Source organism: Trachinotus anak, unplaced genomic scaffold, assembly GCF_046630095.1.
Source record: "Trachinotus anak isolate AG129_WGS33_773 ecotype Australia unplaced genomic scaffold, CSIRO_AGI_Tana_v1 ptg000032l, whole genome shotgun sequence".
Lineage (NCBI taxonomy): Eukaryota > Metazoa > Chordata > Actinopteri > Carangiformes > Carangidae > Trachinotus > Trachinotus anak.
In genome coordinates this window covers 28,122,222-28,134,936 of record NW_027273883.1, presented here as the reverse complement: position 1 = coordinate 28,134,936, position 12,715 = coordinate 28,122,222, and the positions used below count along the sequence as shown (strand labels likewise).

The 12,715-nt window shown below is 41.6% G+C and overlaps 1 protein-coding gene across 1 annotated transcript in view; it reads right to left on the bottom strand.

The window, feature by feature from the left end:
* Positions 1-6,973: 6,973 nt before the first annotated feature.
* The window catches only part of adgrb1a (adhesion G protein-coupled receptor B1a), a 162,462-nt gene continuing 156,720 nt past the window's right edge, over positions 6,974-12,715 (bottom strand). Inside the window, exons 31-33 of the mRNA XM_071468900.1 lie at positions 11,301-11,336; positions 10,922-11,080; positions 6,974-8,826 (exon numbers count right to left, since the gene is read on the bottom strand). Of these exons, the coding sequence (XP_071325001.1) occupies positions 8,632-8,826; positions 10,922-11,080; positions 11,301-11,336 (390 nt within the window). The 3' untranslated portion in view covers positions 6,974-8,631. The remainder of the gene's footprint in view (positions 8,827-10,921; positions 11,081-11,300; positions 11,337-12,715) is intronic.

Here is a 12,715-nt window from a genome sequence, read left to right as displayed (position 1 = left end):
CTGTTAGTTAGGCTAATAATAGAAACAACTGTTCGAAAAAGCAATATAATTCAACAACACTACAAACTGCAGCTTCCATGGTGACCATAACATCGAATCCTCACCTTTCTGAAACAGTTTCAGCTGCTGATGAGGTGCCCACATACTGCATTCATAAGCTGCAGCAATGTGGTTTTAAAGGTGGGGATATCAACAGGTGAAATACCACTCTCAACTTTTAAACCAAACCGATGCCATAGGTTAGCCTCTCTTCTGATGTCTTGATAACTAAAGCAAAAGAATAGCAGTTGGTGCTCACCTCTGTGATGGATACAATGGGTTTACTTTGCACATTGTTCAGCATTAGCAAGTCCCAGTGCAGCTTTAAGAGAGCAGTTAGTCGTGATTGGTGGAAATTCATAAATGACCTTTCAGATTCTTCATGATCAGCATGCCTCCCACATACAGAGGTGGGTAAACTGTGATTGTGATGAGTTGGTGACCAGTGCTGTACATAATGAGTCTGTAAAATGGAGAGAGTAACAAAGAGAACAGTGACTCACTCATCATTATTGCCCCATAGGGCCGCTAGTGGTCAAAAACTCCACAGGTTTGAACAAACTGAACCGTGCTCTGAAAAGATTTTAGAAAAAAATATTCCAAGCCACTCTAAAAGAAACAATGAGATGAAAGTGTCTGTGGATGACTAAACATGTCTGAGCTTTTTATTTGACACACTTCATCATCATCGTCTCGCCACCTCCCTGCTCATGTCTGACTCGGCTGGGAAATGAAGGCAGTTTGACCTTTGGAGATTTTCACAGCACTTTGTTTGGAACAGTAACATCTGTCACATCGGCCGTGTCAAACACACCCCCGTATTCTCTCACCACTCATGAACTCCTGACTCATGTTGCAATAACTGTTTGAACTGCCATGACTTCACTCAGTTTTCCTCACTTCAGAGGCTCATTTTGGGCAGCGGTGCCTTCAGTGGTGCAGTGATGTAGCGTGCGGAAAAGATGGGCCTGTAACATCATTAGTATCCATCCAGACACATTAACCTCATGTCGTTAATTAGACCATTAACAGGCATTAGCCTCACTTGTGCTGGGTCCTACAAAGGCCTGAGAACAGCCATTAATGGACTGGCACTCTGATGACATTTCCTGTCTCCGATCCTTTCAGCTGGTCATTGTGTTAGAGTGGCTGTGGCTCAGGAGGGAAGGTTGGTGGTTCAATCCCTAGCTCTTCCATGTTGCAGAGTCTTTGGGCAAGATGCTGAACCCTGAATTGCCCCTGATGTATCATTGGGTGTGCTATATATGAGTGAACGTGGCTTGCAGTGTAAAGTGCTTCAAGTGGTTTATAAGGCAGTATAAATGCAGTCCATTTACCCTGAAGTCATGTCATTGTAGCACATAGTGGTAGTTCTGCAGCTGCAGGCAGTGTATGAGGGAGAGCTGGATTCTGATGACCAGCAGCTGCTGCTCAGTCGTCCAACCTGAACCTCCACACAGGCTGCTGCCATCCAACTGCCAAATGAGCTCTTTACAGGGGCATTAGCTGCTCTGTGTCTTCATCAGGGTGGGAAGGTAGAGTTTATATTTGACATCTGCCAGATGAGGATACTGTATGTATATGGCAGGGTATTCAATTAAAATTCAAAGAGAATAATTTCCTCAAGCCAAGGTCTGGCATATTGGCTGGGGTGGGGTGGGGTGGGGTGGGGGGTTGTGGCTTGGACCAGTGTTAGTATTACTTCTGTAATAATAATTATATGTTCTTTTCTCTGTGTGGGCTGTAAGAACAGAGAGCTTTTCAAAAATGTGCATCTTAAAATAAAATACTTCATTTTAGTTTCCCTTCTTTTTTGTTCTCTCCATTTCACATATTAACATATTCTCTTGCAAGTCAACAGAAAAAGTGCTTGTGCCATAACTATTACTACTATTAATAATAATAATAATAATAATGAATGAAGCAATAATTCATTCAACAAAACATTCTGTGGTTTTAACCGTTCAAATGTGAGAATTTGATTTATTTCTTTTCAATTTATCCTTAAAATATGTGATGGACATTTTCCATCACACTGACATTTTGGCGAAATAAACATGAATCCTTTAAAGCTGAAACTTAACTGTCTTGTGTTGCCTGTTATTAACCTGTAACTTACAGAGAGCCTGTTCAGTACAATATTCCTGCTGTTTGCAAACAAGAGGAACTCATGACAGATGTCTAGTGTTTAAACAAATAGAACCAAATAGCTGCAATGACACAGGTAAAGTTTAGTTCTTAGTAGCTGTGTAAATGAAGAATTTAATGAGTGAAAATATTCAGCCAGTGATGAACATCAAAGGGAACAGCAGATACAGCAGTGAGTCACTGACTCACATCTGTTTGGGTTTATTCCCTGAATATCTGAACAAAATACTCTTTTCCATCCAAAATGTCAGTTTTCCTCAAACTGCATCTGCACCATTTACAGCAGCTGTCACACTGGAATTCAACATAACCAGACTCACAGCAAATCCTGCTGTTTGACAAGTGTGTGTTGTTACACCAGACACAAACAGGTGTTTACAGACTCTGCTGTCTAAACCTCAGTGGTTCCTGTTTGCTCTGATGGCACCTGATTTAAGCAAAATAGACATGATTGTAACTAATCAGGGTGAACTAAGTGGGGATGTCTGTAGGCTACACTGTCGATGATCAGGCCATACTGTGCTTTATATTCTCCAGGTAACATATACTGTACAGTCTTTAACTGTGTCTCATTACTGAATAGGAGACTTTCACTGTGCGATCAATGTGTTTACATTCATTCATACATATTGGTGTGAGCTGAAGGTCTGCAGTGAGGCCTAATCACTTTGTTAGATACCTGTTACTGAATCTTCACTCACATCAGCATCAACATGTGGGGACACAAAAGCAGCCAGTCACAAACTTCACTGTCTCCGTCAACACTGTAGCCCCAACACTGCGCCAAAACCCCAAGAATCTTGAGATGTCCTTTGTAGGTTCTTGCAAGAATCTGGAGCACATCTGAAGATTCTTCAAATAACATCTTACAATGCCGTGATCGGCGCATGTACAGTCCAGATTTCATCATATATGGGTCATAGTTGGAAATATCTGGGCAACTACATCTCTGGATTCTGGGGTATTTTGCACAGAGCAACATGTAGTTATATTGTTGTAGAGGTGCATGACAGACATGTTGCTATCATAATCACAGTGTAGGCCCCTGTGGTAGAAGTATAAATCCATGTTCAGCATGTCATCAAGGTAAACAGCACCTTTTTCTGTGTCATCCTTTTCAGTGGAAAACCCCTTATGCTATGTGTACATGAAAAAATACAGCTCTATGTAGCTCCTCTATTCCCCTTTTGCTAACAGCACTCTAGAAATCAAATATTTTTATGGATGTATGCATTTTTTTTATAAATTGTTTGTCACTTTAGAGAACCTGCTCAGAATTACTTACAGCCCAGTACCTCTAGGTATTATGTCAATACTGGATGAGTCTGTTATAACAGTTCAGTTTTCTGGAGCCACGAACAAGGAGGAAGAGAAGAGTTAAAAGGAGGCAGGAGCAGAGAAGCAACTTGGGAATGGTTTGGAAGTTACTGCAGGTTAACATTTAGTCTGAATGGGCTGCGTCTCAGGCTCTATGTTCAGTTGTCTGACAACAGAAACAGAAAAACATGTCAATGACAACAGCTGTATTCAAATATGTATATGTGAGCATGGAGAGGAGGAGAGAAGCAAACAGATAGAGGGTTGAAACCAGCTGACACCAAGCAGACTGAAAATATGACGTGATGATGTCAGTCATTTACAGCGGTTCCTCAGTTTTGCATATTGAACACACGTGGTGCAGCCATGTACTAGGTTTGGACTTAGTCTTGTTTAAGATTAATGACCACTGCAGTTATTACAGTTCTTAGATTTCAACCTAAATCAGTGAAAGTGTAGCTATTAATTACCAGATCTTTAACAACTGTCATTTGGCTGGAGAATGTTTATAATTCTTCATCATGTGTTAATAGTCACATGACCTGAAATATTACCATTATCAACACTCTTGGAGGATCACCAACTTCATTATCACATTTGCCAATAAGCAAATATCACCAGAATCAAACAGTGTCAGTCAGTTGATGTGACGGCCCTAGTGCCTTTGCCCAGTGTACTGTGTTGTTTTGTCTTGCAGGTCCTTGGCTGGGCGGGGCTGAGGTCACATCACAGTAACTTCCCACACCTGGCCAGTGTGGGAAGTTACTTAAGCCCTCCAGTCTAGATGCCACGTGTGGTCTTCTCACCCACCACCGAGCTCGACACGCTCTCCTTTGTTTCATTGGATTATTTTGCTTTACACTGACAACATGCACCTCTCATCCCTCACCTTTCATACACCATCACACACCACTGATTCTGATTCCCACACCTCATTGATTCTTGTTATTCCGTTGACTATTTGTTCTTTATTTAATAAATATGAGTTTATGATTGCCGCACTCCCAGTGTTAATCTCCCTACTTTGTTGCGGTCTCTGAGCCGGACGTAACAGTTGATTAATCAGTTTATTGATGATTGTAATGAAACTTAATCTTAGTTAGAAGGATATCACTATCAGTTAATAATTAATCACATTCATCATCTGAATTTCTGATGATAACTGAATGTGTACTGACAGTCTCTGTACATGTGTAGACACATTTGCTCAGTTTGTGTTTTTGCTCACTGGCTTATTACTTGCTTAACAATTTATGTTTTCTGAAATCTTTATAATCAGACTCCCCCCATCTTGTCGTCCAGAGTAATTGTCAGACCAGCATAGACACACCCAGAGACACCCCCATCTCTAATTATACAAAAAGTGAGAGCAGTCATGTAATTCCAGGTTTTTTGGGGGGGTTTTACTGCCATTTGTATTTCAGCCACAGTCTCACAGCAGAGGAAAAGCTCTGACCGGTGACATTACAGCCCTGCTGTCCAGCCTCCACCATCCATGTCAATGACAACTGACTAATGACAACTGACTCCACATGTTGTTGTCGAGAAAGGGAAAGAAAATTGTAAAAGGCCTACTATGTGCATCTTTTGCTGGATTTCCTCCTGTATAATAAAGGACTGAAGAATTTGAGTACAGTATTGCGTTGTGTTTACCGAATAGCTCACTATTGCTGAGCTATTTTGATCTTTAATAAAGTTTATTTCTGCTTTAATATTTTGGTAATGCAAACCAAACAAAAGCTTCCTACTGGTGACCGATTTTCTGGAAAGCAATTGTTTTTTTCTTTAATGCAAAAACTAACACACAGTAATATTAAAGAAGGCTTATAGGAGCATAATTCTGTCATACATCTCTAATGTACATCCCCCTCTATCAGTCTGTATATCAGAGCAGAACAGTGTCAGACCCACAACACAAACAGGGGGTGAGCAGGGTTATTTATTCACCAGTGCTGCTGAACAGTTTTGACTCATTGTAGACTGTTAGTTTCTTTCTAATTTGAACATTTAGTAAAGCAGTGCTCTTTTACTTGAATAAACTTTCAGTAAAATCTGAACCTGGAGCTCTTCACTGAAAGAGCAGGATGACAACAGTGAACACTGGTCCAAATGTCTCACTATGGCCTAAGGTTAAGGGTTTCCCAAAAAGACTTTTCAATAAATATGTAACACAACAGTAAGTGTTGAAGAAAAGCTGGAGCCAGAGGTGCTGTGGTTTGTTTATAGACTCATAGATGCAGGAAGAAGCCTGACCATGCTGGAGTTATGTGCTGGAATTATTTCATGGTGACCAGTGGGTTCACAGCGCCTTCTTGCTGCTGGTTGCCTGGCAACCTCATCAAGACACCATGACAACATGACTCCAGACATTACTGTATCAGAGGAGAAACAATTCATCACATAAGTTTCGTTATAACCAGATCTCATTATTTCCGCCCTGCTTGATTAACTTCATTAATCACATGAAGAGTCGCATTGAACTAAGTCAGGTTCCAAAAATGCTAAATTTGTTTAAAGTGAGATTATGTGACTTTTAAAAGAAGAAATAACACAACACACACAAAAAAAGTTAAATTCATAAAAAAACAAAAAAAAAAAACAAAAACATATTTGCTCAATTCAATACACTCTTTGTTCAGTTTCTTCAGAAATTGCATAGTCTAGAAAGGTCACATATATTATATAGTGAGATTTCCAAAAACACAGTATGTGTTTTTTGATTACTGTGAAAGTATCAAAGCCTCAGTCCACAGAGAAATGCACACAGCCTGTATTCAGAAACTGAGCCTTAAAACCAGCCGTCGGGACTTCTGGAACTTTGTGATGTCACAACAAAGCAGTCACTGCTCTCAGCCCCGCCCCAAAGCCCCGCCCACCTGGACCAACCATCTAACCTTGCAGGATTTGGTTTCTCTGAGTGTTTACCTGAAATCTGCTATATTTTTATTTGATCTCTCATAAAGCAGTCAGCCATTCAGAAGAGAGGTTCAGAGCTTCTCTTCTGATTGGCAGACTGACCTGATGAGCTCCAGAGAGAAGCCTGAGAGAGGAGATGTAAAACTACACTGAGATGGTTTTTGGTTCTTAAAACCACAAATATATCTTGTTATTGATATCAGCACTTCACATTAAACACCAGAAAAATGTGAAACATAGGACCTTTAAATGGGTTTTTCCTGCTACAGCCTCACTTTGTCAACTTGTAGCTTAGCTTATGGTTGCTGAGCTAAGCTAATGATAGCAAAATGTAAGTACATACTGCTGTGTATGTATTCCTCACCCTTTATGCCACTGTTACAGCACATTTTTCAATGATATATCACAAAAATAAAACAAGCAATGTCTCCCTTATCCTGCAATTGCAACTTGTAGCCATAGTAACCAGTGTTCAACATTAGGAATCAATACACCTCTCTACCATCAGGCTGCGTGTCATGTTATTCCACATGAGAAAACAAGACGACTGATGTTATATTATATAGATATGTTTTTATTAGAAATAAGACACATTCATTTTGTGCTCTGAAAACTGTACATTAACAAAGAGTCGACCCCAGTCAAATAAAAAGGGGAGTGAGGGGAGGAGGGAGGGGTGTGTGTGTGGCAAGGTGGGCGGCACATCGTGGGGGTGGGTCTGAGGTTGGAGGTCGGGGGGCGGCGGTCAGGGTTTCGACAAATACAGATCTGAGGGAGTGACTGGCGATGATATCAAAACACATACTGTTACATTGCGATACAGAACACTTGTATAGTCCAGTAACCTGAAGGGACGGGGGAGGGGATGAGAGGATCAGTATCAGAATAATTATGTTCATATTTATAATAATGATAACAACTATCCCCAAGCACAGTAAGAAAGATATTTATAGGCTAAAATCCATTCTGTAGAACTCTGTTGAAATAATTACAATGCTGTACATCAGGACTCCAAATGAGCCTTGTGCTTTCTGTGTGCAACCACCATCCCTCACAGCAACTCTGCCTTGAAATCATCACAGCATATATATTTGTAGATCTAGTCATTTACTCAACCTCTATTACTCACTCACTCACTCTCACACACACACACTTACAAACACACACTTACAAACACAAGTTCCTTCTTCCTTTGCATTTTTGAAACACCGTTATATTTTGCATTTACTGCACCGATCCTGCTCATACATCGAGAAACTGACCCAAGCAGCGTGTTTGTTGAAGTGGCTCCTTCAGGATGCACTGATGTCCATGACTGTTGTCCCTCTGTGGGCCGCATTGAGGTTGAGGGCCGATAGAACACAGAGCCCAGTGGCCCCGCTCTCTGGCGTCTCTGAGGTGTTTGTCGATGAGTAGGCTCCCTGCCATTTTGGCTCGAGGAGACGTCTTCGATTTTTAATTTTTTTTTAGCCTCCCCTTAGCCCGTTTGCTTAAGCACAAACCTTGCCCCTCCAGGATCAGGAGGATAAGTGGAAAGAGATAGAGCCAAAAAGATCGGGGTGAGTTGACAGGGGCGGGAGGAGGGGCGATTCAGGGGCATGTGGATGTGTTTCGGCAGTCTGCCTCCTCAGACCGTTTTGAGATTGATGTTGACAAAGACATTAATCCAGAGGCATCTCGAGCCATGTACAACATCAGCGTTCATCAGGAGGAAGAGAGAGCGGAAGTAACAATACTCTCAACAGTGAAAAAGAAGAGACATAATCATGATTATTACATTGCAACCATTTAATACAGGGGTAAACATTGCATGATTACCTTTGCTATGCTGTTTATTACATGATGCACATACAGTAGCTGAAACAGCTACTTCGGAAACCGTCTCCCATGTGAGCCAGCATGATATCTGAGACCATATACAAGAAGATGACTAGTATTTGCTGACAAAAACACAGTCCAAACATCAAATGAAACAACAGAAAGACACTGTGTTCCCGCTCTCTCTTTTATTGGTTAAGTTGATTTTTTCTGATATTGTGACACGTGTCTCTCCTCCTCACCCTCCTTCCCCCCTTCACGTTCCTGCAGTGGGCTTCATCTGGACTTTGAGTAGAAGTACAGAGCAGGGCAGTGTGTGTGGTGTATCTGCTTGTTTTTGTCTGAGAGCATTGGAAAAAAAGAGAGTTGTAGGGTATGAGGCAAGAATCCAGGTCACACCTCTGTCTGCAGGTCCATGATCTCTTGGCCCACCAGAGGAATGGTGGCGCTGGTCTTCTCCCACTCCACCGTCTGCAGCTCCAGAGGGGAGGCTGCCACTGTCTCCAGATCCTTCCTCACCCAGGATGGGGGGGAGTGGGTCTTCCTGATGCCCTCCCATGCCCTCTTACTCGGGGTCTGCTGCTTGTCCTGATGGGAAGAAGATAGAATGCAAAGGCTTGTTTGTCTGAGATCACATCTGTGATGTATTTCAGTTACTGTGGTGGACCTACTTTACCTCATGCTGCCTCTTACTTCCTTAAGGAATAGTTAGAAGCTGGAATTATTTTGTGGCAAACAACACATCTGGCTGCAATGACTTCTTCCCTGAAAGTTGTTGTCTATCTCTTGGCAAGAAAGTGAATATACACATTTTGTAAAATGTCAAACTACTCCCACACATTATAACACTTAAATGGCCTAAAAATAGATGTACACTTCTTCATTAAGTAAAGCGTATATGTGCACAACATGCTAGCTGGCTGTACTAATAAAGACTGGGATGAAAATATGATTGCCAGAGGCACATCCTCAAAACACATCTTGTACCCACAGTGGAGAAGTTGATCTCTCTGCCTCTTCCACTTGGATGATTATTACATCACAGCTTTTTTTTTCTTTTCTGCTAAGAAGCTTGTTGTGATATTCTACAGGACTATCACAAATATCTGACCGGTTTCTGAAATTTAGTGTCAAAGCTGTGACCCTGATATGATGGAAGTGAAGTTCGCCTTCAGCCAGAGAAGACCTGACTCCAAAACTGTGAAACAAACAGAGCTCGGGGATTTTGCAGCAGAGCGAAATGGAAATCAGCTGCTGCCATGGAATGAGTGCAGCTACAAAGCCAACATGTGAATCCCTGCTGTTGGTGACTCGTTCCCATCAAATCCAGTTCCAGCCTAGTTTTCCCATTGTTTAGTGGGAAGAAAGAAACTGAATGAGTCTTTATTTAGCTAGTTAATAGCCTTGCCAAGCTTGAAAAAGCATAAATCCACTTTGGCTAAAGCAATCTAAATCTCAACACACATTGCTAGCTGTAGAGTAGCAAAGCAGGAGGAGATAGTCCTGTTCATTCCTTCAAAGACTTACTGACAGTAGGAGCTTTTTTAGGTTTGGATGGGCACAAAACTCGTCAGCAAGCTCAGCAACAAAACAGGCTTTTTGATTCTGTGATTTGCTTGGCTGGCTTCATCACTGTTGCGAAGGTCATTGAGGTTATTAGGTACTGTAATATTTATGTACAGCCATTCATTTTTTAAACATGAGTTTAAATAATTTAATCTTGTAGCCATAACATAATCCTACAGTGTAGTTTAATTGTCATGGAGACTTGAGGATATCATTAAAAGACAACTTCAAATGGAGTTCCATGTCACAAGTCTATTGTGCTAAACTGAAAGTAGCACTTTAGCATGAAGCTAGCCCACTGGCCTGTACTGCTACCTGACCCGACTAAGCTACTGTATATTTTGTTTTATTTCATCCATTACTGACCATTACCTTGCCAAGTAAATGAACTGGCTGACTTGTTTAAATCCAGCCCATACTTGGGCCACATGCTTATTTTCTTCTGGCACAGTTTACTCCTGGTTCCACGGACTGAATCTGGCCCATATACAGCACAGTTATCAGTTATTACTTTTGCATCTGGACCAATTCTGGTGCACACACGGAAACATTTTCCAGCTGTCAACCAACACCAGAGGGTAACTGACTGAATCTGGCCAGATGTGGAAGTATATGGGCCAGACTTGGGCCGAGGACCCAGGCACATGTAAGTTTGTTTTTGCTAACTGGGTTCTCAAAGGATATCGCATCTACTTGAAACAGATTATATGCATTGATGCAGAATTGGCCCAGTCAGACAGAGAATTTCTTGAGTGATTAATATTGAAAATAACAAAACTCAAGCAGTATTGCACTCAGGATGGGTAGCAGAACATTAGCTTGTATTTAGCTAGAGTCTAAGCTGGCAGCTCAACATTTAGAGTGACACAATGTGTTTGGCTAAATTTGTCATTGTAGTTTGTATGCCCACCCACAGTCACGCCTCTAGATTCCCCCACAGCAAATTTCTTCTGGCACTGATATTGGAAGCAGATGCAGTCCTCAAAATGGCTGCACTAATTAAAAAGGCAACGCCACCAAGTGTGGTGATTTGTGCTAATGATAAGTGAAAAGGAGAACAACATTAGATATAGGGGAGAGGAGGGGGGTCAGAACAGAATAAAGTTAAACTCTTTACACTCATGTTGGTCTTGTCACTGCTGGCAGAGGACACACTCCATCTTTTGGCAGCTTTGGCGTCAACAGGTGGAGATTCTCTATCCTTGTCTGCACTGTGAATCTTCCTGTTCAGGTCCTGAAACATGTCCTGGTGGCGTTTCCGGGTGTGCATTATTTTCTACACAGGAACATTGCACGTTACGTACACGGTAAACAGCACAGGCTCAATCCTACTTTACCCTCTTCACATGTAATGTCTCATCTCCACACTACAGTCACATCCAAACTTTGAGTAATAAATGTATGCAAACATCTAGAGGTCTGAATAGCTTAGAGACATATCAGCTTTTTGGTCAAAGTCTAAAAAGCTCTGTAGGAATCAAAGAGACTAAAATTACCTCAAAGTCAAGCTCTGCATAGCGTGATTTTCGTCTCTGGGGGGAGATGAGACAGAGAGATTAAAGATGTGTCTTGATATTTTGTGCCTTAGTTCATAAGTGTTTCTCCACACCAGCCAGTCAAGAAAGGGTGTTTCTGGGACTCAGAGGAGAGGAGTGAGTCACGAGGGAAGAAACAAGGTTTGCTGCTAGTCATTCTGACCCTGTTGGCACAAGTTTGCAGTTAACAGATTGTGACCGAACGACCTTTAAGTCCTCCGTCACAGAGTGGTGAAGGAAAACTTGACCTTCAGGCTGCTGGGTAGCTGTGGCAGCTGCCGCCTCACACAGCATTATGGAAGTGCGTTTTGCCCTGAAGTGAAAAGACACCAGCAAGCAGATTTCCAGGCCGCTGTGTGCTGATCACCGTGTCATCTCAACTTGCCACTGCTGTCTGGGCTAGGAGCTGAGTGAAAACTAACCTTTTTAAAGATGCTGTCCTTACATGGGGCCAGAAAATGCTGGGATGCTTCTTATGATGCAGCCCATGTTATGGATGAAATAAGGGGGCTTGTTGCCTTAGTTTTAGAATCAGACAAGGGGTGACCTCAACATACAAGATGCCTACTCATTGATAAGCATACAGCACAATGCTGCCCTGTGCAGACCTAACTCAGATAACTGATTACTATTCATTTCTAAGTGCTATACAAAGGAAACTGGACTTCTTCAGTTAAAAATAAAGAAGCCTTTTGGATGAGGGATGAAACGTCTTCAAGAGCCTCAAGCAAGTCCAGGAGCCTTTGTACAGCAAGCACTTAGAAATACCATGATCTGGATGACTGAGGCTCATCACAGACATATCAATACATTCAATGTTTGGGTCCCTAGTTGATCATCTCTATTATTTTTTTGAATATATATTCAATATTTTTTGAATGTGCTAATGCCGGTAGGTCAAACAGCATGTGGCACAATAGATGCCACATAGATGATTCTGGAGCAAGCTTATAGAATATTACTTGTTACTGCAGTTGGCTATATGTATGGCTGCAGTCCATGCAAACTAATAGATGACGAACAAAAAAGATTCATGTTTCCTGTGTTGAGAGAGTGACAATAGCGAGGAGATATAATGAAGAAGAAACTGATGTTTGCTACCACGATGCTACCGTAAATTCTCAAACAAAAGCTGGTTAAAAACACATTAAGCAGGGGTGGAATTATCTAAACTATATTTTCACATGGTAAATTCAGTATAAAGCCAACACCTAAAACTCCATCAGTACAACAACAGAGTCATGACACACTCACCACTCCTGTTTGACACAAATACTTTTTGTACTCACTGATTTACTGCAATCAGTTCTACTTTGTTGTATTTTTGATCACTGTTCAGCCACTATTGGTGAGAGTCACCACTTCCTGCAGATGCT